The sequence below is a fragment of the Arachis hypogaea genome, chromosome 13, assembly GCF_003086295.3.
Source record: "Arachis hypogaea cultivar Tifrunner chromosome 13, arahy.Tifrunner.gnm2.J5K5, whole genome shotgun sequence".
Classification (NCBI taxonomy): Eukaryota; Viridiplantae; Streptophyta; class Magnoliopsida; order Fabales; family Fabaceae; genus Arachis; species Arachis hypogaea.
In genome coordinates, this window is record NC_092048.1 from 129177503 (window position 1) to 129202849 (window position 25347).

General features: G+C 33.1%; 1 protein-coding gene and 2 long non-coding RNA genes across 8 annotated transcripts; 2 read left to right on the plus strand and 1 right to left on the minus strand.

Annotated features, from left to right (window-relative positions):
- Positions 1-53: 53 nt before the first annotated feature.
- LOC112733367 (uncharacterized) lies at positions 54-2944 on the minus strand. Of its 3 annotated transcripts, none has more exons than XM_025782303.3 (6): positions 2468-2944; positions 2275-2370; positions 2098-2138; positions 1442-1539; positions 924-1004; positions 54-375 (listed from the first exon to the last, which is right to left on the minus strand). In XM_025782303.3, exons 1-6 carry the CDS (start codon positions 2654-2656, stop codon positions 347-349), a joined length of 534 nt encoding a protein of 177 aa, XP_025638088.1. In that variant the 5' UTR covers positions 2657-2944; the 3' UTR covers positions 54-346. The 3 variants fall into 3 exon arrangements, with proteins under 3 accessions (XP_025638088.1, XP_025638087.1, XP_025638086.1); XM_025782302.3 differs by having other exon boundaries at positions 1422-1539; XM_025782301.3 differs by having other exon boundaries at positions 1391-1539.
- Positions 2945-11606: 8662 nt separating this feature from the next.
- On the plus strand, positions 11607-23195 carry LOC112735402 (uncharacterized). Of its 4 annotated transcripts, XR_011869960.1 has the most exons (6): positions 11607-12011; positions 13062-13089; positions 13313-13421; positions 14240-14479; positions 16761-16814; positions 22984-23195. It is a non-coding gene; the product is annotated as an uncharacterized lncRNA (long non-coding RNA). The 4 variants fall into 4 exon arrangements; XR_011869962.1 differs by lacking the exon at positions 16761-16814 and having other exon boundaries at positions 22984-23194; XR_011869961.1 differs by lacking the exon at positions 22984-23195 and having other exon boundaries at positions 16761-16903.
- On the plus strand, positions 17906-22582 carry LOC140178008 (uncharacterized). Its single transcript, XR_011869963.1, has 3 exons — positions 17906-19037; positions 19139-19321; positions 19421-22582. It is a non-coding gene; the product is annotated as an uncharacterized lncRNA (long non-coding RNA).
- Positions 23196-25347: the final 2152 nt, after the last annotated feature.

Below are 25347 nucleotides of genomic sequence, written 5' to 3' on the forward strand. Positions count from 1 at the left end.
CGATATTCCTTTAGTCAATTACAGCTTCGAAAGTAATGTACAAAACAAACTTCTTTTGAACAAATTGAGGTGTTTATTATCTAACGTCAGTTAACATTGGATTAAAACTTATGAATAGAAGTTGGAAGTTGAAACAAAAATATACATGTTACTTTACATATTTACACACAATAGAAAAGATTAGTAACCCGCACTTCACGAACATAATCCAATTGTTATAATGAACAAAAACAATTCATCTGTCAGCAACAACAATAACAAAAATGAAAGATTGATAAGTCTGCGGCACAGGTATCTTTACTATGACTCAATTTCAGACTACACCCTTTCTGCAAGGAGCAGTTGTTCAAGTTCCTCTTTGCGCCGTTCCAACTCCTGGAGATGTTCATGAAAGCAAGCAAGTACAGGTAAGAAGAAGAAGAAAATATCTTTGTAAAAGTATCCAAATACTCTCACATAAGATTGAAGACTAAATCTATTCTATTGAATTAGTATTGCGCCTAAACTCCAAAAGCAAGTCTATTAGAATGTAAGCACCACAAACTAACAGCGAATTTGCAAGCCTTCCATATAAAATCTATTTGAACTATACATGTAGTCCTGTGAGCACTACTTTCAAGTTTCAAATGCAGCAATTTCATTGGGTGTACTATTTACAGCCAGACTCTCAAATGTGAAAATGCCAAGCATCAATTCCAGGAGGGATTATATGCAATAATCTTCAATATCCAGATCTGACGTGTAGAAGGAAAATTCTAAGATCTGTAAAGCATGTCATAACGATGTTTCCTCCAACTCAAAAATCATACTTTTAGTATCAAATTTCATGTTTCAATTAGTGCAACACACTGTGACTAAGGAAAGGCAAGTATTACAGACATGCAAATATTTTGTGGCCATAACATCTCAACATAGAAGTTTACCTCTAAATCCTTTGCTGCTTGCTCTCTTGAGATCTGCTGCTTCTGGCGAGCGCGTTTCAGAAAACCAATGCATAGGGCTCCCTTCAAATGGAAACAAAATGAACAAAAGAGTGACATCAGCTTTGCTTTTCTTTCAAAAGTACGAAATGAAGTTTTGAATATGCAATCTAGAACATTTGAGAATGAAAATACTATTTTCAGAAGTATAAAGAACCAGACATGTTTAGGTCATGCAATCTACAATATTGCACTTCGCTATGATAATATCGTATTGACCATCAAATATTCTTGTCAAATCAACAGAAAAGGCATAGATTAAAAGGAATTTAAACTTGCAATTAAAATTTAAAACTTGTCAAACTAATTAGTAAAAATCCATAAATCATACTTCTCTTATCAAGAATTTACTACTGAGCAGCAGCTTGGTATAAATCACATATCGCACAAAAAAAAGGGAAAAAAAATACACTCTTGGTTTTCTCTGTTCAACGATCTTACTGAAACAACATAAATCAGACCACATGCAAGAAGCAAATAACTCGCTATGCTCTGAAAAAGAACAAGATCCCTTCGCTCCCCAAAATAGTCAGGGAAAGCCCTTGTCATGACTGCAACACTGCAAACACAAAATCAGCATTCAGAAACCAAACTACTGAGTTTAAGTATGATGAAGTAAATAAATATCTTCCAAGCTTATGAATTCCAGTACTCACTAATTTACCCAGTGTAATTCAATAAATAATAACGTTTTATTTACCAAAGGTAAAAAAATAACACTTATTATTAGTGGAAAATACAATTAAATTAACATCATTATTCATTCCTGTTTTAAACCAACAAGTTTTATCAGGCTAATAAGCTTCTACCAGGTGACAACTTAAAAACATAGTTGCTTAACTAATTGTTAAATTGCGGTTTCAGTTGCATTGCAATGTGTGAAATTGCCAGAAATGTACATTAGAACCCCCCCCCCCCCCCTGCCGCTGCGATGCAGTTGCTGAGTTGCTCAAGGCACCGCAACAGCAACATAGCGGCTGCAATTGTGACACAACTTGTTTAATTTAAAACCAACATGACCAGTGCATATAACAAAATAAACATAACCAAAGCTAACTTAGAAAGTAATGGGAACTGGGCATCAAAAGACAATCGTCACAGAAGTGTGAAGACATACAAAATCTGCAGCATACCCCTACCAGCCCAATACTCCAAAACCTGAAAAGGGGTTGAATAGAATAATCAAATTAGATTGTAAAAACAATGTTATCAGCAATAATACAAAAACCATTTCAATCATCAACACGATGAATGGAAGTCAGGGCACAACAAAGCTAACAAAGAAAGCTCTCACCTTGGAGAACCTCATGATGAAACTCCATTCGGTTTCAGCCAGGACCACAAAGCACGCTATGAGCACGGCGTAACACCGAAAAATTCCATCGAAAAACTGAAACGCAAAGAAAAGCGAACGGTATTAATAGAAGAAAACATGGATTGGCACATAAGGAGAGAAACTTTGGAGAGAGTGGAAGTTGAAAGCTGACATCTGATCCGTGTTTGAAGGAAAGCACAGCGGAGAGGGCGTTAGCGACGATGCAGAGAATGGCAGCCAAAGAGGTGACTAAGCTGAAGCCCTTGCACGCTATCAAGAAAGGGTCTCCTCTGCGTCTTGTTCTCGTGCTCGATTCAGCTGTGGGAGCGTTCTCCTGCTCTACGTCGCCGTTTCTCGACATTTTTCTCGAGCGAGAAAATGAAGGGAATCCGTTGGAAACAAGTAGAAGATGGTTTTCGTGTTGAATGGGGGATGGGATGGCATTGGAAGCGGGATTGCTTGATTCTTGAGCAGCCAATGAGCTGATGAAGCGACACGTGGTGGTTGCGCTGTTTTGGATTTACCGATTTACCCACCACTTGGCGGTGAGAGCTTATTGAATCCACATTTTTGGAACAGTTAGGTTAGTTGAGTCATCCAACGGAAATGGTCAAAGTGTTACTACTTACTCCTACTTTGGAGTTTCGTTGCGTCTATTTTAAAAAAAGGTTATGTTATAATTTTTGTAAGCAGTATGAATAATTATCAATTAAATTAAAATATATTATATTTTTAATTTATTTATCTAAATTTTAATATTAAAATAATTATTTATGCATTTAGTAAAATGAATATTCGATATATCAATTATTTATATTATTTAATATTTTTATTGTTTACCTATACTTTTCCTTTAAAAAAATCGAGTTTACAATACTCAACTATGAATGAGTTAGTGGATTTTTTCTATAGACGAATTTTGGGTACTGAGACCTTGGATTATGAATTTATGACATAATAAAAGACTGATATATCTTAGATGTATTCAAGATATATATCACGTAGAAAAATAGTACTGAACATTCGAAATACGTTTAAATGCTGATTAGGGTCTTAATATTCGAAATACGCTTAAACGCAAAAAACGAGTCACAATTCTCAGAAATATAGTCAGAGACCTATATAAATTGGTTGTAGCCCAAAACTTTCATGTATTTAAAGAGTTTTAAAAATTTTTGTAACACCTTATATTTGAGTCTTTAAATTTTCATATATTTAATCGACGCGACTTGAGCCATAGTTGGAGCTTTGGATTTTGAGGTTAGTTTTTTTTCTTCTTTTATTTTTGGTAAATAATTAGTTTATGTATTTAGGCTTTATTAATTTAGTTAATGTGTTAGGTATTTTAAATTTATTAGTTAGAAGTTCTATTAACTTATATAGGTATAATAGGTTTTAATCATTTTATAAATAATTTTAAGTTAACTTAAATAAATATAATAGTCAAACGTAAATGAATATATTAGTTAAGAGTTATTCTCCACGTACAAGCGTTTTCTCATACAAGTCATTTATATTCAAGCGTTTTTTACGTTTTTCTGTGCCTTTTTTTCTTTTTCTTTTTCTTTCTCTGTGCCTCCTCTTTTTCTTCTCCTTATTCTTCTTTCTACGTGCCTTTTCTTCTTCTTTTTCGTAATTTTTCTCTATCGTTATCGTCGTCAACACCACCTCTTCCTCCTCCTTCTTTTCCTCCTTCTTTTTTCATTGAAATTTTTTCTCCTCTTTTCGTTTTCTCTTTCTCCTTTATCATCAGTTATCTCGTTTGTTGAAAATAATAAATAATTCAGGTTCAGATTGTCAATTGAAGCAGAACAAAATTGGTTATCGTTTTGAATCCAAGGCTAAGGTGTGGTTCAATTTAGAAGAAAAAATATAGCATTGGAGGAAAAAAAATTTTTGCAGCAAATTTGGGTGTAGTACGAAGATATTTAGGTGTAACACGAAGATATTTGGGTGTACTTTAAGAATTTTTGGGTGTATTTTTATTCTGATAAGTTCTGCATAGTTCAAAACTCTTCCTCTTCCTTCTCATCTTCTATTGTTTCTTCTTTTTTTTTATCATCATCACCATCTTCTTCTTTTTTTTTTCTTATTCATATTTTTTATATTACCTTATTAAATTTCTTCTTGTTTTACTCTCTTAACAAAAATAAAAACAAAAAAATCAAACAAAGAAGAAGAAGAAACACATAATGTTGCAAAATTACTTGAAAGAGGATGAACTTACATTCATTTAACTAAAATAAAGAAAGAAATAACGAAAAAAAGAAGAAAAAAAACGCAGGATTAGAGAAAATATTTTTTTGTATTTGCAGCAAATTTGGGTGTAGCACGAAGATATTTGGGTGTATTTTAATTCTGATAAGTTCTGCATAATTCAAAATTCTTCCTCTTCCTCCTTCTCATCTTCTACTGTTTCTTTTTTTTTTTATCATCATCACAATCTTTTTCTTCTTTTTTTTTTCTTATTCATCTTTTCTTTTTTATTTTACCTTCTCAAGTTTCTTCTTGTTTTACTCTCTTAACAAGAATAAAAACAAAAAAATCAAACAAAGAAGAAGAAGAAGAAACACATAATGCTGCAAAATTACTTGAAAGATGATGAACTTACATTCATTTAACTAAAAGAAAGAAAGAAATAAGGAAAAAAAGAAGAAGAAAAAAACACAGTATTAGAGAAAATATTTTTCTGTATTTGCAGCAAATTTGGGTGTAACACGAAGATATTTGGGTGTAATACGAAGATATTTGGGTATATTTTAAGAATTTTTGGGTGTATTTTTATTCTAATAAGTTCTGCATAATTCAAAACTCTTCCTCTTCCTCCTCTTCATCTTCTATTGCCTCTTCATCTTCTACTGTTTCTTCTTCCTCATCTTCTTATTTTGTTTTCTTATAATTCTTTTTGGGAGAAAAAATCAAACAAAGAAAAAAATATAATATTGCAAAATCAATAGATAGAGGAGGAGAAAAAAATGCAGCAACAACAACGATAATAAAAAAAACAACGATGAAGATGAAACACGCGAAGAAAAAGGAGGAGAAACGCAACGAAAAAGGAGAATAAGAAGAAGGAAGAGGAGGAGGAGAAGGAGGAACGTGAAGAAGAAGAAGTGTCTTCCATAATGGTGAGTGAGAGCGCGCTTTGGAAATGGTTGAGTGACGCGTGTGTTATCACGCTTCAGTGGGTGAATGTAGTTTTTGTTAGATTTGACCCAACTTGTAAGACTTGTAAGTTAAAAAGACTTGTATGTGTAGCATAACTCATTAGTTAATTAAATAAATATATTATTCAAATAAAATAGTTGTTAGATCATTTTTTTTTACTAAAACTTATCGTTGGATTCATATCATCTAGAAGACTATTAGTTAGCTTAAAATAGTGCAACATGAATAATTTATTTTTTTAATCTTGTTTCATGTTTTTTTTTTATTTAATACTGTGAATATTAGTAATGAATATTAATGTTGTATGAAATATAATATTTTATTTACGATATTTATCTATTAGATTTACAATATTTAATAATTATTAAACATATATAATGGTTTAGACTTTAGACGAAATTAATTTGCAAGAGTAAATGTTGTGACACTTGCAGAGGCCTTGGTTGCTGTTGCTATACCATGTGACCTTGGTCCCCCCTCCCTCCCCCCCCCCGGCGCCGAACATCCTATTGCCTTATATTAGGGAGGTGAAATTTGGACATGGAGTAGAGTTGATGGATTTTTTGTTTGACAATCTTTTTATCTCTATATTTGTCGAGCAGTGGAGGATTGAGACCCACAGCTTCCACCTTCTATGGAGTGAGATCAGCATTACGCTTCAAGATGTTGTTTACCATCTTGGTCTGCGCACTGAGGGTAAGCCGATTGGGGACTGTACCAAAGACTTCTAGCAGTACCATGGAAACCCCACGTAGGAGTGAGCCGATGATTTATTTGGCGAGAGGCTGCCACCACAATCAAAGGATAGAAAGCAGGTTTTCAGTTTGAGTATGACCTGGCTGAGTAACAAGGTTTCACACATTCTACCTGGGGCAGATCTGGATACACTTTGTAAGTACGCCAGGTTTTTTTAACAAGTCAACTACACTTGTTCTTTTGAGATGGCTACCATTGCTGGTAGATTTCGATCGTTGCAGGCAGTTGTCTTGGGGGGTCTGCACTGTTGGTACACACGTATCACTCACTCTACACTGCTATTAGGTGTGATGTGACTGACATTGTGGGGTGCATGCCGCTTGTTGTCTCCAGGATCTACCATAGGTTTCCATCATTTTGTCCGCCGGGATATGATGTCATTAGATTTTCACTTGCAGCTAGATATGTACTTATTGTTAAAATTTTAATTTAACATCTTATAAATAGTTAAAAAAGTTAATTATTGTAAATAATTAATTTTTGCTGTTAATTATTTTTATTGTGCGTAGGTTGACAAGACTAGGACAACAAAACAGTGGTCGCCACAATAGCAGGATCCAGAGTTTACATCGTTGTATCGATGGCCTTACCTTTGATCAGGTACGAGATGTTTTATTTTCTATTTTATTTCAGGCATTGGTGATTCGTTCCTAATTATTGTACCTTATGCGATTTACCTAATTTCGATGGACATCATATGAGGATCACTAGTTACATTAGATTACTCCTGACTGACTTAATAGTGATGAAGAGATTTATATTTGGAGGTCTGTTGTCTCCTTCGTTTGCTTTCACTTTTTAGAGTTTCATCATGTGGACAAAGTGAAAAGATAGCCCAGGAGGCAACAGCACAGGCTAGCAGATCCTGTCAATGTCGGCAAGTTTCTGTTCAAGATGACGAGGAAAAATGATGTCTGGTAGTCCGACGTGCATTATGACTAGTACCACTTGTTTAGGGGATGTTACCAGCTACATCATTTGGTGACCATTGATAGGATCTCTGATCTTCGTTCGACACATGAGTACTGAACATGGTGACAACAAACACGTAGAGTTCAATTTCTATCTGGGGAGGGCATCCTAGTTAATTCGAAAGTATAGCATCACCTGCTGATATCCCCCTACTGTCCCGAGACAGAGATATGACTTATAGCTCTCACTAGATGCCCAGATTGGAGACGACGGGCTAGGAGACGTGCTCGAGATGATGTTCAAAGACCGACTCGGAGGGACATGATCAGCGCGTGAGGCAGGTTGAGGGAGATGATCAGCGAGTTGAGGATCTGTCTTGCATCCAGCAGGACTACTTGAGGACTTGAAGAGGACGACCCACCACTAACAACCACGTCACGAAGTGAAACATACCACTCTATCACATGTTGTGGCATTAGCCTTGCATGTATGTCGGACATTACCCTCACATGCTGATCCCCTTCAAGCTAGAATAACCTGTTGGTAAATCCACCGCTCGAAAGCGCGTGCAAAAATCTATATGTAACCCGTACAACCTCCTTGGAACCTATTCCCTCCATGTTGCTCAGTATGACAATCTTTAGCGCATGTAGGGTATCAACAAGATTGGTGCACAATCACAGTTGAATTAGACTAAAAAATCACTCTTTCATCATCTTTTCTTACTATTTTATTGGGATAAATTACAACAACAAAAAAATTATTATTATCCATGTGAACAAAGTTGAATGATAAAGAGAGAGAGAAGAGAGAAAATAATGTATTGTGAGGGTATGGTTGAGGATCATAGAATATATATATATGTAGAGTTTTTTTTCAAGATATATAAGGTGCATGCAGAGACACGTAGACCATAATACACGTATCTCGGGTACTGTGGCCTTAATTTGTCTCTGATTATATCTCGGGTGTTGTGACATGTTTTTCGCATTTGAGCGTATCTCGAGTAATGAGACCCTAATAAGCATTTGAACGAATCTCGGGTGCTCAGTACCCATTTCTCCACGTGAGACGTATCCCGGGTGCACCCATAAACCTTTCATTACGTCGTAGTTTGAGGTCTCAGTACCTAAAATACGTATATGATTGGATTATCCTCTCAGCATCCGACATGTGGTACGTTGTGTATTTAAGTAATTATTTTATATTTTATGTATTTTTGTAAATTCTATATTTATTTAATTTTAATAAAAAATTCATGAGTCACTTAACACAATTAGGCCGAAAAGTAATTTGAGTTGGTCTAGTCATTAGTTCATTAGACTACTTAAGAAGTGTTGGAAATTCGAATTCTACATCCAACGAACAATTGTCTAGTGGCTAAGATCCACACTATATTAATGATTGACGAGGTAAATACCAAATCGGTACCCGAAAGATTTTGGCGTTGACAAAATGGTGCTTGACTTTTGTTATTGACAAAAGAGTCCCTAAAAGATTTTAAAATTTGACAAGCGTGTCTCCGAGCTTGCTGGAGCAAATCTCTGGCAAGCACAATGCTGACATGGCCACCGTATTTTGATGACCTGGCAAATCACCCCCCAAACCCTAATCCCTCCCTCTCATTGCAGCCCATTTTTCCTCTCCCTCCTCATCGCAGCCCCTGACGCACACTCTTCCCTTCTCTTTTCCTCCCCATCGCAGCCCCCTTTCCTCTCCCTCTCTCTCATATCATCTCATCTCATCTCATCTCATTTCTGCAATGAAAAAGAACAAAAATCTGATACTTCAAAATTCAATTCCTTCAAAGCAATCACAAACCAAAAAATCCCATCCCTTCAAAGCAACCACAAACCAAAACGAGAATCTGAGAAAAAGAAGAAGAAGAAGAAGGAATAATGGATCTAGCACCAGAGGAGCTGCAATTCCTAAACATCCCAAAAATCTTGAGAGAATCAATCTCAATTCCAAAGAGATCATCGAAGACGTTCTCCCTCATAACCCTAACCCTAATTTTTCCTCTCTCGTTCGCAATCCTCGCACACTCACTCTTCACACACCCACTCCTCGCTCAATTTCAGAACCTATATTATAGGACTCTTTCCAAGATAACCATGAATGGACTCTTCTCCTCACAATCCAGTTCTGCTACCTTCTCTTCCTCTTCGCCTTCTCTCTCTTCTCCACACTGTCGTCATTTTCACCGTCACTTCCCTCTACACCAATAAAGCTGTTTCTTTTTCCTCCACTGTCTTTGCAATTCCCAAAGTCTTCAAGCGTTTGTTAATCACTTATCTCTGGGTCACTCTTTTGATGTTCATCTATAACTTTGTCTTCGTGATTTTTTTGGTTTTGCTTATTATAGCAATCGATATCCTTCTCTTCCTCTGTTGTTTTTTGCTGTTATTGTGGGTGTGTTGGTCATTGTGAATCTGGTCAGATTGTGAATTTGTTCATCTACTATGTTGGTGCAGAATGTATGTGCCCCTCAAGAGCAGCATTCAAATGGAGAATTTGGATGTATGATCAAAGGGAAAGAAATTGGGGGAGGGGGTTTGTAACTGAATTTTTTATTTTTTTTTTCTTTTTTTAATATAATTGATGGAATAGTGTAATACATTTGGAAAGAAATGCAAATGGTATTGGTAGATTGTAATTTGAATTGTGATATTGTGTTCTGTTGTGCGTGCTTCTATCTGTGCCTTTATATGATTTGCGATGAGAGGGAGAGGGAAGGGGGCTATGATGGGGCGGGAAAGTGAAGGGAGAGTCTGTGTTGAGGGGCTACGATGGGGAGGGAGAGGAAAGGGGGCTGCGATAAGGAGGAAGGGGGAGGGGGTTGCGTTGGGTAGGGGATGGGCTGCGATGGGGAGGGAGATGGAGGGTGAGTCTACGTTGGGGAGGGAGGAATTAGGGTTTGGGGATGGTTTGCCAGGTCACCAAAATATGGTGGCCATGTTAGTATTGTGCTTGCCAGAGTTTTGCTCCGGCGAGCTTGGGGACACACTTGTCAAATTTTAAAATCTTTTAGGGACTATTTTGTCAATAACAAAAGTCAGGTACCATTTTTGTCAGCGCTAGAATCTTTCGGGTACCGATTTGGTATTTACCTCATCATTGACCAATAAATTACTACATACGTAAGGTGAGATTCGAACTTCTAACATTTAAACAAATAAATAAATTAACCACTCGACTAACTCAAATTAATTGATTAATTGTCAATTGATCTTTTCTTTAAAAAAAACAAATTAATTAACAAATTTGGTGAGTTAGTAAATTTTAATAACTCAATAATTAAGTGAAATTCTTATTTATTTTAACAACTTCAGAGTTATATAATCAAAATCTCCAAATCAATTAAAAACTCACTTCTAAAGTCCACAAATCAATTGAATGAAAACTCTAATAACAAATGACAATATTAAATGAAAAATCTCTAATATGATAAAGTGGAAGGATGAAGAACAGAACTTCTGTTAGCTCACTAATTGGACACATTTTTATAATGCTTAGTTGCTTATAATAATATCTCTTCATGGCAGCGTCATACCGTTATATTTACAAGGAAATTAAAATTTATAGTTGTATACCTTACAGATAGATATGTAATGTATGCATTATTTCTATTTCTAAATATTATACAAGATTTTGCTGATATCGATTGATGGAAGGACCGAAGACTCGTCGGTTGTCAATTTTGGTGATGACACGATTGGACCTCTGAAATGATAGGAGGTGATAACAGTAAAAATATACTGACACTTGAGTCAGAACGAATTTAAGGGGTATAAGTGAGGGTTATGAGTGTGTCACGTATTTGAGAGAGCTTTTGACTCTCCTCTATCTATTTTGTGTTATTATCTTATCTTATCTTATCTTATTGGTTAAGATAAGAAAAGTATTTAATTTAAGGAAAAATATAGGTAGACAATGAAAATATTAAATAATGTGAACAATAGATATATCGGATGTTCAATTCACTAGGTGTGCGGATGGTTATCCTAATATTAAGATTTAAGTGGGTAACTTAAAAAATGTAGTGTATTTTTATTTTATTGGGCTAATTTTAGAGTTCATTGTTCACAAAAGCCATTATCTACCTAGCAAAGTCCTTAATTTAAATATTAGGTAGATATATTTTTAAACTCTGAGATTCGAATCGTTGTTGGGCCGTTTGAAACTCCATGCACCAAGTCCAAACATATATACAATTTTATATAATCACAAGAATGCCATCCTAATTAGTAGGGGTGTTCAAAACCGATCCGGACCGAACTAAACCGACTAACCGAACCGAAAAAATTAAAAACTGAATTAACCGATAACCGAAAAAATCGAAAAAAAATTGATTTTGCTGTTTTTTGTGCGATTCGGTTCGGTTTTCGGTTTTGAATCTGAAAACTCTAACTGAATCGGTTAGGGAAAAAAACCCTAAACATTACTAAACCCCCTCCCCCCAACAGACGGCCAGACCCCCACCCCCCAAACGAAACTGCGCGACCCAGATCCCCAGTGTGAGCGTCTACCCTAACCCCCAAATCCCCAATCCCTAACCTAGTCAGTACTTATCGCTCCCTCTTCTCCAAATCTCCACACCTGCCAACCTGTGCACTCAGCCACACCTGCCGACCTGCGCACCCAGCCACCCACCACCGCGAAGCCTTCGGCCCGTCGCACATCAGGCCAATACGAAGCCACCACCGACCGACTCGACACGGCAGCACAGCACCACACCGCCGCCGTTGAGACGCCACCACCCGAAGCACCGTTTCTGGCCACCCATAGCAGTACAGCTGCGTTTCTGGCCACCCACAACACAGCGCAACACCGAGCCACCCAGCCACTGATTCAAGTCATATATGGAGCCTCCGAGTTAGGTATGTAATTTGACTAATTTCTGTTTTATTATTGCTGATTGTTGTTCGTTGTTGTTCAATGTCCGTTTCAGTGTATATTTGTTGCTGGTTGTTGTTCATTGTTTACTTTATTTGTTGTTAAATTACTGAAATTACTTCTGGTTGTTGTTCACTGTTCATTGTTCAATGTATTGTTCAATATTCCATGTATTTGTTGTTGTGTTTTCGCTTCTGATTTTTTAATTATTATTGTTGTATTTAATTTATTATTCAATGTATTGTAAATTTAGTTGCTGTTGTGTTTCTGCTCTTGATTTTGTAAATTTAAAAATGATAATTGGTTGACTTGCTTCCCGAAAAGCTTCACATCGGCTGGAAGCACTGAACTTTTCCATCCTTCACAATGATGTAAATTTTGATGCACTTGAGAAGCTTGTTACTAGGTGCAAATCATTGAAGACTTTGAAGCTTAATAAAAGTATAACACTGGAACAGTTACAAAGGCTACTTTTTAGAGCTCCTCAGTTATGTGAGCTTGGTACTGGCTCATTTTCACAACTGTAAAAATCTTAACACCCTTTTCTGGATTATGGGTAGTTTACCCTTTTTGCCTGGTGTTCCTTGTTATATAGTTTTTAATTTATATTGAAGTTTCTACTACTAAAGACCTATGCAGCATGCTTTTCTTCTGAATTAATTCATATATTTTTGTTATTTTATTATTGCTGGTTCAGTGATTGTAAGTTCTTTTATCTGGTATAGCACAAGTCAGTTAATATTATGAGATACTGGTTTTGATTTAATATTTCTGTGTTTTGCTGCTCCTGCTCCTGCAATTCATCCTGAAAGTTGGAATCCTATGTGGTCTGTTTCAAAGTCAGATTGATTTTAGTTATGATGTTTCATTATGTGATTTGTTTTTTAATCTATTCATTTAACTTTTGGATTGTGGTTATATGCTTTTACACAAGTAACCTATATCTGAGAGTAGTTGTAGATGACTAGATGTTGGTTACTTTTCTATACAGCTTTCTAATGGTCTGTACTGAACTTTCTAATTTACGAATGCAGCATACTCACAGGGCTTCTTCAATTCATGGTGAGTGCCTTTTTTTTTATTCTAATTAAATTCTTATTCCTTCCATTTCCTATCTTATTTCTTTGTTTGGAAGATAGTTGTCTTGGCTCACCAAATAAGAGTTATGGGGTAAAAAATGCAAGTTATTGTTCCTTTATAGCTTTAGTAGCTTGCAGTTGGTACCTTGCTATGTATAGAGATTTTCTTGCGAGTTTTTTATATCTGATGGACTTCATTCTTTCAGATGGACAACCACCGAGAAGCAGTGTTTAGCAAAATCTTCCCTTTCTTTCAATTGCAAGAAGTAGGTCTATTGCATCATCTCTTCACAAGTCACCATAGAATTTAGCAAGGTCTCTGCAATTTATCTCACATTTTCTTTAATTGTTGTATTTGAATTCTTTTTGTCATTAAATTTCATTGGATCAAGACTTGGTTAGCTATTGTGTATTTGTGTTTGTCAATTTCAATGTTATGACTTTGTGAAATAGTATGGTAGTATTTTTTTTGAATTGACTGAAAAAACCGAACAAACCGAACCAAACCAAACCGATTTTAATTGGTTTGGTTTGGTTCGGATGGCTTCGATAAAAAAACCGAACCAAACCGAACCGCAGTTTAATTAAACGATTGGATCGGATGATTTTTCTCTCAAAAACCGAACCAAACCGCACCGCGAACACCCCTACTAATTAGTCATATATCTATAACAATATATAATGCTAAAACTCATTTTAGTGTCCAAAATTTTTTTCCATTTTTATCCTTCCTACTGTTAGTTACAAAATTTTCACTACTTCATTTTCATTCACGTTCACATTCACGTCAATGTAACTTCTATAATTATTTCACTAATAGGATACCAGTTTCTCCCGTTAATTTCTCTCACTTCATGTTACTGCATAATACTTCAGTATAGGTCAGTTATAAAATTTTCACTACTTCATCTTCATCTATAATAACTAATAGGATACCAGTTTCTCCTCTTAATCTCTCTCACTTCACATTACTGGTTACTCCATAATAGAAAAAATTTCCTTCATTTCTCATCCATCTTCTCCTGCATCCTTCTCACTTCACTTAAATATAACGTAAAACCTACTGTAATTTACTTTTCGTCATTAAATAAAAGTGTAAAATTATGTTTATATGTTTCTTTGATTAATTACAGTTAACAACATACCAATGAAAGATTCACGTGGAAGTGGTCGACAAACTTGGCAAGACTATGCCAGGCAACAAAGACAAAATATGAGCGAAGAACAGAGGCAGCAACACCTTTCCAGAAGGCGTGCCAGTTACCGAGAGAGTATTAGATGAGGAAAACAAATCGATACATCGAGTGGAACTAACATGACAACACCATTACAAGATATCACAAACACACCTGCTCATCAATATTCTGTATCAGGTACTCTAAGTTATACTTCCCATTAATAAATTTATGTTGGTAGTTTATTATTTAGGGTAAAGTACTAAATTGGTCCCCTATGTTTAGGCGTAATTTTGTTTTGATCCTTAAGGTTTAAAGTGTTCTATTTGAATCCAAAAAAAGTTTCATTTAGCATCAATTTAGTCCCACAATGAGGTCAAAGTTAAATAATTAACGGAATGTCCTACATAACAACAGTACAAGAATAAAATCGATAATCTGGAGAACAAGTACAAGCTCCAGAGACACAAAATCAATCGTTGATGCATCAATACATTTATTTATCATTCTCTTTAGTTCTATAGAAAATATTTTATTTATATATTAAGAAAAATAATAAATAAATGTATTGATGCATCAACGGTTGATTTTGTGCCTCTGAAGCTTATACTTGTTCTTCAGATTATCGATTTTGTTCTTGTACTGTTGTTATGTAGGATATTCCGTTAATTATTTATATTTGACCTCACTGCGGGACTAAATTAATGCTATATGAAACTTTTTTGGATTCAAATAGAACACTTTAAACCTTAAGGACTAAAACAGAATTTCGCCCAAACATAGGGGACCAATTTAGTACTTTACCCTATTATTTAATATGAATTATTTTTTACGATATATCTATGTTACTGTACTTAGTACTAATTATGAATAATTTATCTCTTGAGTGTACCCTTAAATTATCAAATTATATTATTTTTATCTTAATAATAATTTTTCTAAATATACAAATACTCACAATAACAACAGAGCTGGTTCAAGTAATATACCGAATGGTCCAAATATGGGTAGAAATCCTGTATATTTATATTTATTTAATTAATAATAATTTATTTTTTTAAATTTTGATTCAATAAATCTTTTATTATTGGCCTAAATAATATTATTATAGATATTATTATATTGTCTTAATGTACTTTACATAATCATAATCTCAATTATTAGATAATTTAATAATTTTTTAATATAATATTATATACATATAAAATTTTTATAACTGTATTATTATAAGAAAAATATATATGTTCAATGTTTAATAATATATTTATTATTAAATTTTCTGACTCTGTAACAAAAAACTTAGTGGATAATTCTGGTTTTTTTTTTAAACTTTTTTTTTCTACAATTTAGTTTGCCATTTAATTTGAATTATTTCTACAATATCTCTATGTTAATGTACTCTTAGTACTATTTATCTATAATTTATCTATCGAATGTACTCTTAAGTTCTCAACATACATTATTTTTAATTTAATAATAAATTTTTTAAATATTTAGATACTCATAATAAAAGCGAAACTGATTCAAGTAATAGACCGAATGGTAATAAATATGGGTAGGACTCCTGTATATTTATTTAATTAATAGTAATTTATTTTTCTTTAAATTTTGATTCAATAAACCTTTCATTATTGTCCTAAATAATATTATTATAAGAATAAATAAAATATTCCTGCCGTATCATTAAAAAAAATTATATTAGATATATGTTTAATAATATAATTGTAACTTAAATTTTTTCATTGTATAACAAAAAAAATTTGCATATAATTTTGATATTTTTTTTATACTTTTCCTTCTAAAAAATAGATATATCAGAAGTGGCTATTTCTTCACTACATAAATTTAAATTGATAAATTTACTATTTTTAATATAAGTATTATGTTACCAGTTTAATAAAAATTTTATATTTACGAATTACTTATCTTAAAGAATAATTATACACTGTAAAATATAATCATTTAAAATACATTATTGTCATTTCAATAATACAATTGCTATTATTCAGATGCTCATAATAATAGTGGTCCAATTAATATCTAATAGAATTTTACATTTCATATCTTTTTTAATATTCTACAATTCTTTTAAACGTTTTATTTAATACACAAAAAAGGTTCAAATATTTTTAATCAATATATATAACATTGTAAATTATAAATGATAATTTCTTCACTTAATAAATCTATTATACAATTACACTTGAATCATTTTTCAAATGGTAACTTTTTACAGGAACTCAAACGGCCTATCATGTATTTATATTTTACGTTCACTATCTATTTTTTTTAGTTATTCAGAGTTTGGATAATTATGATATTAATGGGTATTCTATGTATTCTATTACTTTCAATCAATTTAATTTTGTATAATTTGTTTCTTATAAAGTAACTTCTCAATTACTATTGATACTGTACAAACTTAATTCATTGAACAATTTTATAATTTTGTTAATGTGTTCTTTTTACATACTATCAGAAATTTATGGAAATAGATCTGATCAAAACAGTAGACGTGAAGAAAAAATAACAAGTTAGTATTCTACTTTTTTTTCTTTATATATTTAGTATTGTGACACAATTTTAATAGGTAAATAAATTTATAAAAAAATTATTATTTTATCCTTATATGTTAGCATATTACTGTATTCATAGTAAACATTAAGTGTGAGCATAATTGATGTTAAAAAATTTATTTATTTAAAATCATTACAAGAACCAATTATAAAAAAAGAGTGACAGTGCCTAACAAAAAAAATTAAAATCTATATACAAAAATTTTATAAAAACCAAAATGATACTTAAAATATTTATTTGTCAATTAAAATAAAAAATATGTAAACTTTAGCAAAAATAAAAAATAGTTAATTTAAAAAATTTTATATTTTGTTGAATCGTTTTGTTATAATTCACACAAATATGACAAAATAAAATAATTTAATAAAATATATTTTAGGAAATAAAATGAATAGTAAAAGTTAAAATGATAACTCTAGGCGAAAGCATATAAAATAAAAATTATTAAAAGTAATAGAAAAAATAAAATATAAACCAATATTATCTTCAATTGTATTACTTTGACCAGTAATATCTAAACATTTAAAATATGAAACAAAACATACAAACTAAAAAATTTAGCTAAAGACAAAAATTATCATACCCTATATAAGATAATTAACTAAAAAATGATATAAGACAACTGATGCAACTGAGAACTTTATACAAAAAAAATTATGATATATAAATATAGCATTTTTAAAAAAATTTTATTTATTTCAGACACAAATTATATTGTATTGACTATTTAATCTAAAAAAAAATAGTCCATAACAAATATAATGTTAACATATAACTCAAAAACATATAATGGAACAAGGAAATAATAAATTTTTAAAATACTATAATGTTGTTATAGATCGTATGTGGTTTTAACTTGGTTATAACAGTTTCGAATAAAAGGTTTTAAACAAAATGATTTTATTAAAAAAGGAATAAAACTATTTTGCTACACAATAAATAATATTTTTTTATAATTAAAAGAATAAAAACATTTATTTAACGAATAAAAAAATCTTTATAAAGAATAAAATAAAATATTTTATAATTAAGGTTGTTAAATACATCTAAATAACAAAATTTGAAAAAAATAAAGTCAAACAACATCACAATATTATACAGTGTAACAAAATTAAAAAAAATTATTGAAACATCACTTAAATATTTGATAGTTACTTATCTCTTTTTTATGATCACTATAATGGAAGTAATTCTTTGTATTTATAATCAACAAAGTACTATTTTTTTAGTTGTTACAAAATTAATCATTTTCTGATTTTCATTATGAATGTAACCAAATATATGTAAATTTAATACGAGTACAGAAATTAGACAAAATGTTCGAGCATCCCACAATTGTGCTCGAAATTTTCAAGAAGATAATGCAACAATAATTCGAACTGTGCTACCAATCCCAAGGACATTTCATTACTGTAGCACACGCCTATTTCACCATGAAACGTTCGAGATGTGCTGTAATGGGGAAAAAGTCTTTTTTCCCCGAGTAAATGCTCCTCAGGAATTACTTGAAATCTTCTTGGACCCCTTTGCAGAAGGAAATCATTTTAGAAAACATATTCGTGGATACAATCATGTATTTTCCTTCACTTCGTGTGGTGTGCACATATACGAACAACTAGCTATAACAGGTTGTGGTATATATACATTTCATGCTCAAGACTCAATATATCACAGTATAGGGAGATTTTATTCGGATCAGGGCACGCGACCACGTTTTATGTAACTGTACATATATGATACTGAGCACGAGTTGCAGAATAGGATGCTGAAGAATACACAACTACATGAAACATTGGTTTTCAAGTTACAACAATTGCTACACTGGTATAATCCTTTTCTCCATGAGTTTCGCCAGCTTGCACAACGGTCAGATGTACATGAGTGTAGTTTGATCATTAGAGAGCGACCTGCTAATCAGCCACAATATAGTCTTCCAACTGCGTCGCAGGTACCATCTATAATTGTTGGCGATGACATTGAAATAATGATTCGTCGGCGAGATATTAAGGTGCAAACTCATACTGGTAGCCTACGAAGGATTCAGGAATTCATTGGCTATTACGATCCACTACAATATCCTTTTCTTTTTTCATTTGGAACTCATGGATAGGATATCAATGCTCGAAGTCAAAGTGGTGTCAAAGTATCATGCCGAATATATAATAGCTATATGCTCCAGGTACAAATCCCCATTTCCTACACAGTATAGACTTCAATAAAATTCTGCCAAAAAATTGTTCAATGTATCTAATCTTTTTTGCAAATTCTTAAAATTTGTAGATCCGTCTCGATGATCATTCCACCGTATTGCAAGCAGGGCGACTACTACAACAATATGTTGTTGATAACTATGTAAAAATTGAAACCGGAAAGTTAAGATGGTTCGAACTAGACAGAAGAAATTACAGGCTGAATTATACCAAGGCTTACAAGATGCCTTGCACACAAGAGAAACCAATGCAGGTAAATATTGTTATATCTAATTGCTACTTCGTAAATCATTAAGAATTACCTAAAATAATTATTAAAACTAATAATATTTCTCTCTATATTTGTCTCAAGAAAATGTTGGAAGAAAAAGAACAATATTACCATCGTCGTTCATTGGTAGCCATTGCGACATGACCCAACGATATAAAGATGGAATGGCGATTGTTCTTAAAGAGGGAAAGCCAGATATTTTTCTCACAATGACATGCAATCCATCTTGGACTGAAATAACTTCAGAACTCAACCCAGTTCAAACTCCACAAGATCGTCCAGATCTAACAACAAGAATTTTTTGAGCCAAATTTGAACAACTGAAAGATGATGTAATTACTAAGGGTGTCTTGGGAAAGGTGAAGAGCTATATTTATGTCACTGAGTTTAAAAAAAGAGGGTTGCCACATGTACATATGTTGCTAATCTTAGAAAACAATGACAAGTTAATTGACCCGGAGCATTATGATAGTTTGGTACGTGCAGAGATACCATCTAAAGAAGTAGAACCACACCTACATGATACAGTGCTAAAACATATGATTTATAGTCCTTGCGGAACACTTGATCAATCTTCACCCTGTATGAAAAATGGCCAATGTAAACGCAACTACCCAAAAGAGTTCACAGCAGAAACACGAAGAGGTGACGACTCATATCCGCAATATAAGCGACGATTCGACACACCAGTACCAATTAACCAAAATGTCACAGTTGACAATAGATGGGTAGTTCCGTACAACCCTTGGCTACTACTAAAGTATGATTGCCATTAGGAGGTGGAAATAGGCCAGGTGGCACCTGGCCTGTGTTTAGCCTGACCTTTATCCACTCAGCCATTTATCTCTTTAATTATATAAGTGTATTTTTATTTTCCTAATATCTTTAATCTTTGATGTTGGAATATCAAAAGTCAATCAAATAAAATAATTCTAAAAACTTTTCCTCCACACTAATAAAGAAATACACGTTAACACGGTCATTTTCTTTTCTCTTCTCCACTTTACACGCTCCTACCAGCTACCAATCTATCATCCTCTTCATCTTCTCTTCCTTTGACTGTACGCACTTTTTCTTCTTTCTCATGTCATTATTTTTTATTTTATTATTTTTTATATTTATTGTTATAATGTTAATTATTTTTCATCAATTAGGATTTTATTCTGTCAAAGATCTTTTTTTAAGTTTGATTTTTTTATTTGTGTTGTGATATTATTTCTACTTTTTTTAATATAAAATTTTATCAATTATTTTCTTCATTAAAAGGTTCTTACTTTATGCCATTGATATGATGAAAGCAAAAAAAATTATGAGATAATGTTGTCTGTTAATTTTTGTTTAGGTATTATAATAAGCTTTAGAAATGGCTGAATCTGTAACTCCAAGTAATCCATTGGCAAATTCTATTTCTTTAAATGGAGAAGAAATTAATCCGTCAGTACCAACAATGCCAACAATAGATACTGGCATTGCACCAACACACACAACAACTATTACAAATCAACCAGTCATTGATGAAAATGGTAGTAATGAAACTATTGTTACAAAAAAAGGAAGAAGACTTCACCAAGTTGGGACGATTTTGATTAAGTTGAAAGTTCTGAAGGTACAAAAGTTATTTGCAAGTATTGCAAATCAGTGTTTTCTTACGCTGGAAAAGGAGCTAGTACTTCACATTTATGGAGGCATTCTAGTAGTTGCTTACAAAGGAGATTGCATGTTGCTGCACAAAAGAAGCAACCATTGATTCCATTTCAACCTTCCAATTCAAGTGTTAATCCCTTTGTGACACCAGGTGCAAGATATTCTCAAGAGAAGATGAGACAAATAATTGCTACAGCAATTATGGTTCATGAGCATCTTTTCAGCATTATTGAGGATGAAGTTTGGATGTGGGGCTTCCAATATGCCAATTCTGAATCTCATGAAATTTCTCACAAAACTGCTCGAAGTGATTGCTTGGCAATATATGAGGCTGAAAAGAAACAATTGAAGGCTTTGTTACAAGGTGTTAGAAAGATAAGTTTGACAACTGACATGTGGAGATCAAGCCATCAAATTGTTGAATATATGGTTATCACATGTCACTTTATTGATGTAGGATGGAATCTTCAAAAAAGGATTTTGAGTTTTGTTCAGGTACCTGCTCCTAGACGTGGCATTGATGTTGTGGATGCTATTTTCAAGTGTTTGAAGACTTGGGGAATTGAAAACAAAGTCTTCTCAGTATCTGTTGACAATGCTTCCTATAATGATTCATGTCTAAGGGCTCTTAAGGATACTATTTCAGATAACAACTCATTACCTATTGGTGGTAGTTTGTTTCATGTTAGGTGCTGTGCACACATTCTGAATTTGTTGGTACAAGATGGGCTAGGTAAAATTAAAGGTATTATTCATAAAGTTCGTGAGAGTATGTCAATTTTAATGATTCAAGATTTAAAACATTTATTGAGATTGTTGAAAACAAGCGTTTGAAGGAGAAAAAACTCATCATTGATTGTCCCACAAAATGGAATTCTACTTACAACATATTATCTGTGGCTTTGAAGTTTAAATTTGTGTTTCCTGTGTATAAGGAAAGAGAACCTCACTACAATTACGAACCATCATCAGAGGATTGGAGGAAAGTTGAGAAGATTTGCAAACTTTTAAAAAATTTTAATCTTACTACTCATGTCATTTCTGGTAGTGAGTATTCTACTGCAAACTTGTACCTTCCTGAAGTTTGGAGAGTGAAACAAGTAATTGATGATGCTATTGAAGATAGAGATTCCTTCATTAGAGAAATGGCAACCTCAATGAAAGAAAAGTTTGACAAATATTGGGGAGAATGCAATATGGTAATGTCTCTTGCTTGTGTTTTGGATCCTAGGTGCAAATTACATGTTATTAAATTCTGTTTTCCTTTAATTTACAAACCTGAGCATGTGGCTGCTGAAAATGTTGAAAAAGTGAAGAATACATTGCAAGAAATATATGATGAATATGCTGAAAAGTGTCATGGTGAGACAATAATAAGTGGAGTTAACACTAATAGTCTAGTTGCTTCTTCTACGTGGTTAGTTCTGAAATTAGTGGAATTGATGAAATGTTGAATATGGTTCGAGAAAAAGAAGCCATTCATCCAACAAAATCAGAATTAGAAGTTTATCTTGATGAGAGTGCTTACATTCCTGAAGGCAATTCTAAGTCTTTTAGTGCTTTGGAGTGGTGGAAAAATAATAGCTTGAAATTCAAGGTTTTATCTAAAATGGCAACGGACATACTAGCAATTCCTGTCTCAACGGTGGCTTCAGAGTCTTCATTTAGTGCTGGAGGAAGAGTTATTGATGAATATCGTTCTCGACTAAATCAAGAGTCCATTGAAGCTCTCATTTGTGGAGGAGATTGGCTTCGGAACAAGTATGGTTTGAAGAAAAAACCAAAGATAAAAATCAACTTTCTAATATTTCTCTTTTTGACTAAGTATCTATGTTATAGAGAATATTTTCTCTTTTTAAATGTGAAAACATTGATATTGGTATGATGTGAGTAGTTAGAATAATAAAGTTGAATTTTCATGATATATGACTAAGTATTTGTTGCATTTATATTATTTAAAAATCTAATGATATGTGTATGTTTGCTTTTTTTTTTTCAAGGTGTTGGAACATGAAGATTAAATCACTTGCAAGCTTAGAGGGTTAATCGATTAATTGGCCAACATTTCCTTTACTGTATTTTGATTTAAGTAGTTATTAGCTTTTATTTGATGTTATGTTTAGTTGGTTTGTTACAACTCTTGATATTGATAAACTCTTTTATTTTGATATGTTACATATTTTGGAAGTAGTCAAGTGGAAATATATTCATATATATTATCTTTTTTTAATTAATAGTAGTTATTTATTGATATTTTGTCTTTATTTTGTATCAATATTATTCATAAATTTATTATTTTATATTTTATAATTTTAAAAATTAAATTATATCTTAAATTTAATTATTATTTAAAAAAAAATAGGCTTATTAACAGGCTTCAGGCCAGACCAGATTTAACAACAGGCTAGGCTCAATACTCATTAAAAAGTCTATACCAGGCTACAGGCCAAGTTAAGGCCAATATACTATATTACAGGCCTGGCCTGTTAAGAGTAAAGCTTGGCCTGGCCTGGCCTGTTTCCACCCCTAATTACCATATTAATGTTGAGATATATAGTAGTATCAAGAGTATAAAGTATCTCTACAAGTGTTGCTACAAGGGTCCAGACCGGGTTGCAATGGAAGTTCACAACAGTTCTAATGTTGACAAGGTCCAACAGTTTGTTGATGCAAGATGGATCGCTGCTCCAGAGGCATGTTGGAGAATATTTAAATTTAACCTTTACCGAATGTATCCATCAGCGGAAAGGTTACAACTTCATTTGCTAAATCAACATTAAGTGAGCTTCTATGATCACCAAACCATTCCTGAAATACTTAATGATGATTATTTCTCTAGAACAATGCTCACTGAGTTCTTTTCCCTAAATCATGAGGAGGACCAACAATCTAGGCATCTTCTGTACAGGAAAATTCCAGAGTATTACACTTGGCACAACAAGGAGATTCATCGGTCGAATTTATACTGTAAGAACCGGAGTTTTCACAAAATATCGTTTAACTAGAATAGAATAATTTAATTGCCCAAATTAGGTTCTGGAAAGTTAGAATGAGAATTTGGGGATTTAAATATGATTTTTGGACTCAGTAGGTTTTTCTGAGTTAGAAAATGTATTTTTTAAAAAAACCGTGAAAAACTGCGAACTAGCAGTCGAACCGGTTGAACCGGTTCAAGTCTGCCCGGTGCCGTGCGAGAAAAGTGGGAACAGTAAAAAACCTTAGAAAAATATTAGAAGTTGAAAAATGGGCATTAATTTTAAAAGTTTGGCCCAAAGTTGGGCCAAACGGGATAAAAACGCTAACGGGTTAGACCAGTCCCAAGTTGGGTCTAAACCCAACATATAAAAACCCTCTTTAATGAGCCCCATTCAGCTCATTCTTCTTCAAACGCACACAGAACACAGCTGCAAGAGAAGAGGGGAAAGGAGAGAAGAAACACTATTCATCTCCTCACTCTTTTGACCAAAACTCGAGCTACGGTGCTCCGATTCGTGTGCCGTCGGCGGTTACGCAAAGCTCTCACTGAGCCCGTCACTTCTAGCTAAGTCTTGTGGTAAGTTTCTCGAGATTCCCTGCCCAGTTTTCATGCCCTTGTGAATTTCGAGTTTTTGGTTTGCTTTTAAGTGAAATCTTGTGATTTTGGGTGTTTAGGTACACTCTAGCACTTGATTCCTATTGGGTTTTGACCCAGTCCTCTTTTGGTAAGATGAGCACACTTTATCTCTTGTGGTTTTGTGTATATATGAAACCCTATGTTTGATTTATGGAACATGTGTGATATTAGCTTGAATATTGGAGCTTGTTGGTGATTGTTGATGCTTGTTGGAGTGATTGGAGACTTGCTTGTAGTTGAAAGCTTAGCTTGTGCTCATTTGGAGTTTTGGTTCATATTGAAAATCGGCCAATGTATGGTTTCAGTTTCCTCTATGTAGTATATAATATTCATGGATACTTAGACTAGTGACCCATAGGATAGGTTTGAATTAAAATGGTTATTGAGTTGTTGAATATTGAGGTATGATGAATTATGATGAATTAATGAGATTTGATTATGTTGATGAAAGTGTCGTATGGTAATTGATGATTTGTAATGTTATATGTTTGATAATTGAGATTGAGAATGATGAAATGTGATGGAAAAATTGATGTGAATGATGAATGGTGACCCAAGAGGGTAGATTGTGTTATAATTGGGAGTTTGGTATGGTTTTGGTTGAATGTGGTTTGTGAAAGTTGGTAAATTGAGATTTTGTGAGTGTTGGTAAAAGTTGGTTTTTGGTGAACTTTATCTGATCATAACTTATACCTCAGTTTTCAAAAGTTGTCGAAATTTGGTTAGAATTGAAATTCATTGAAAACTCTTC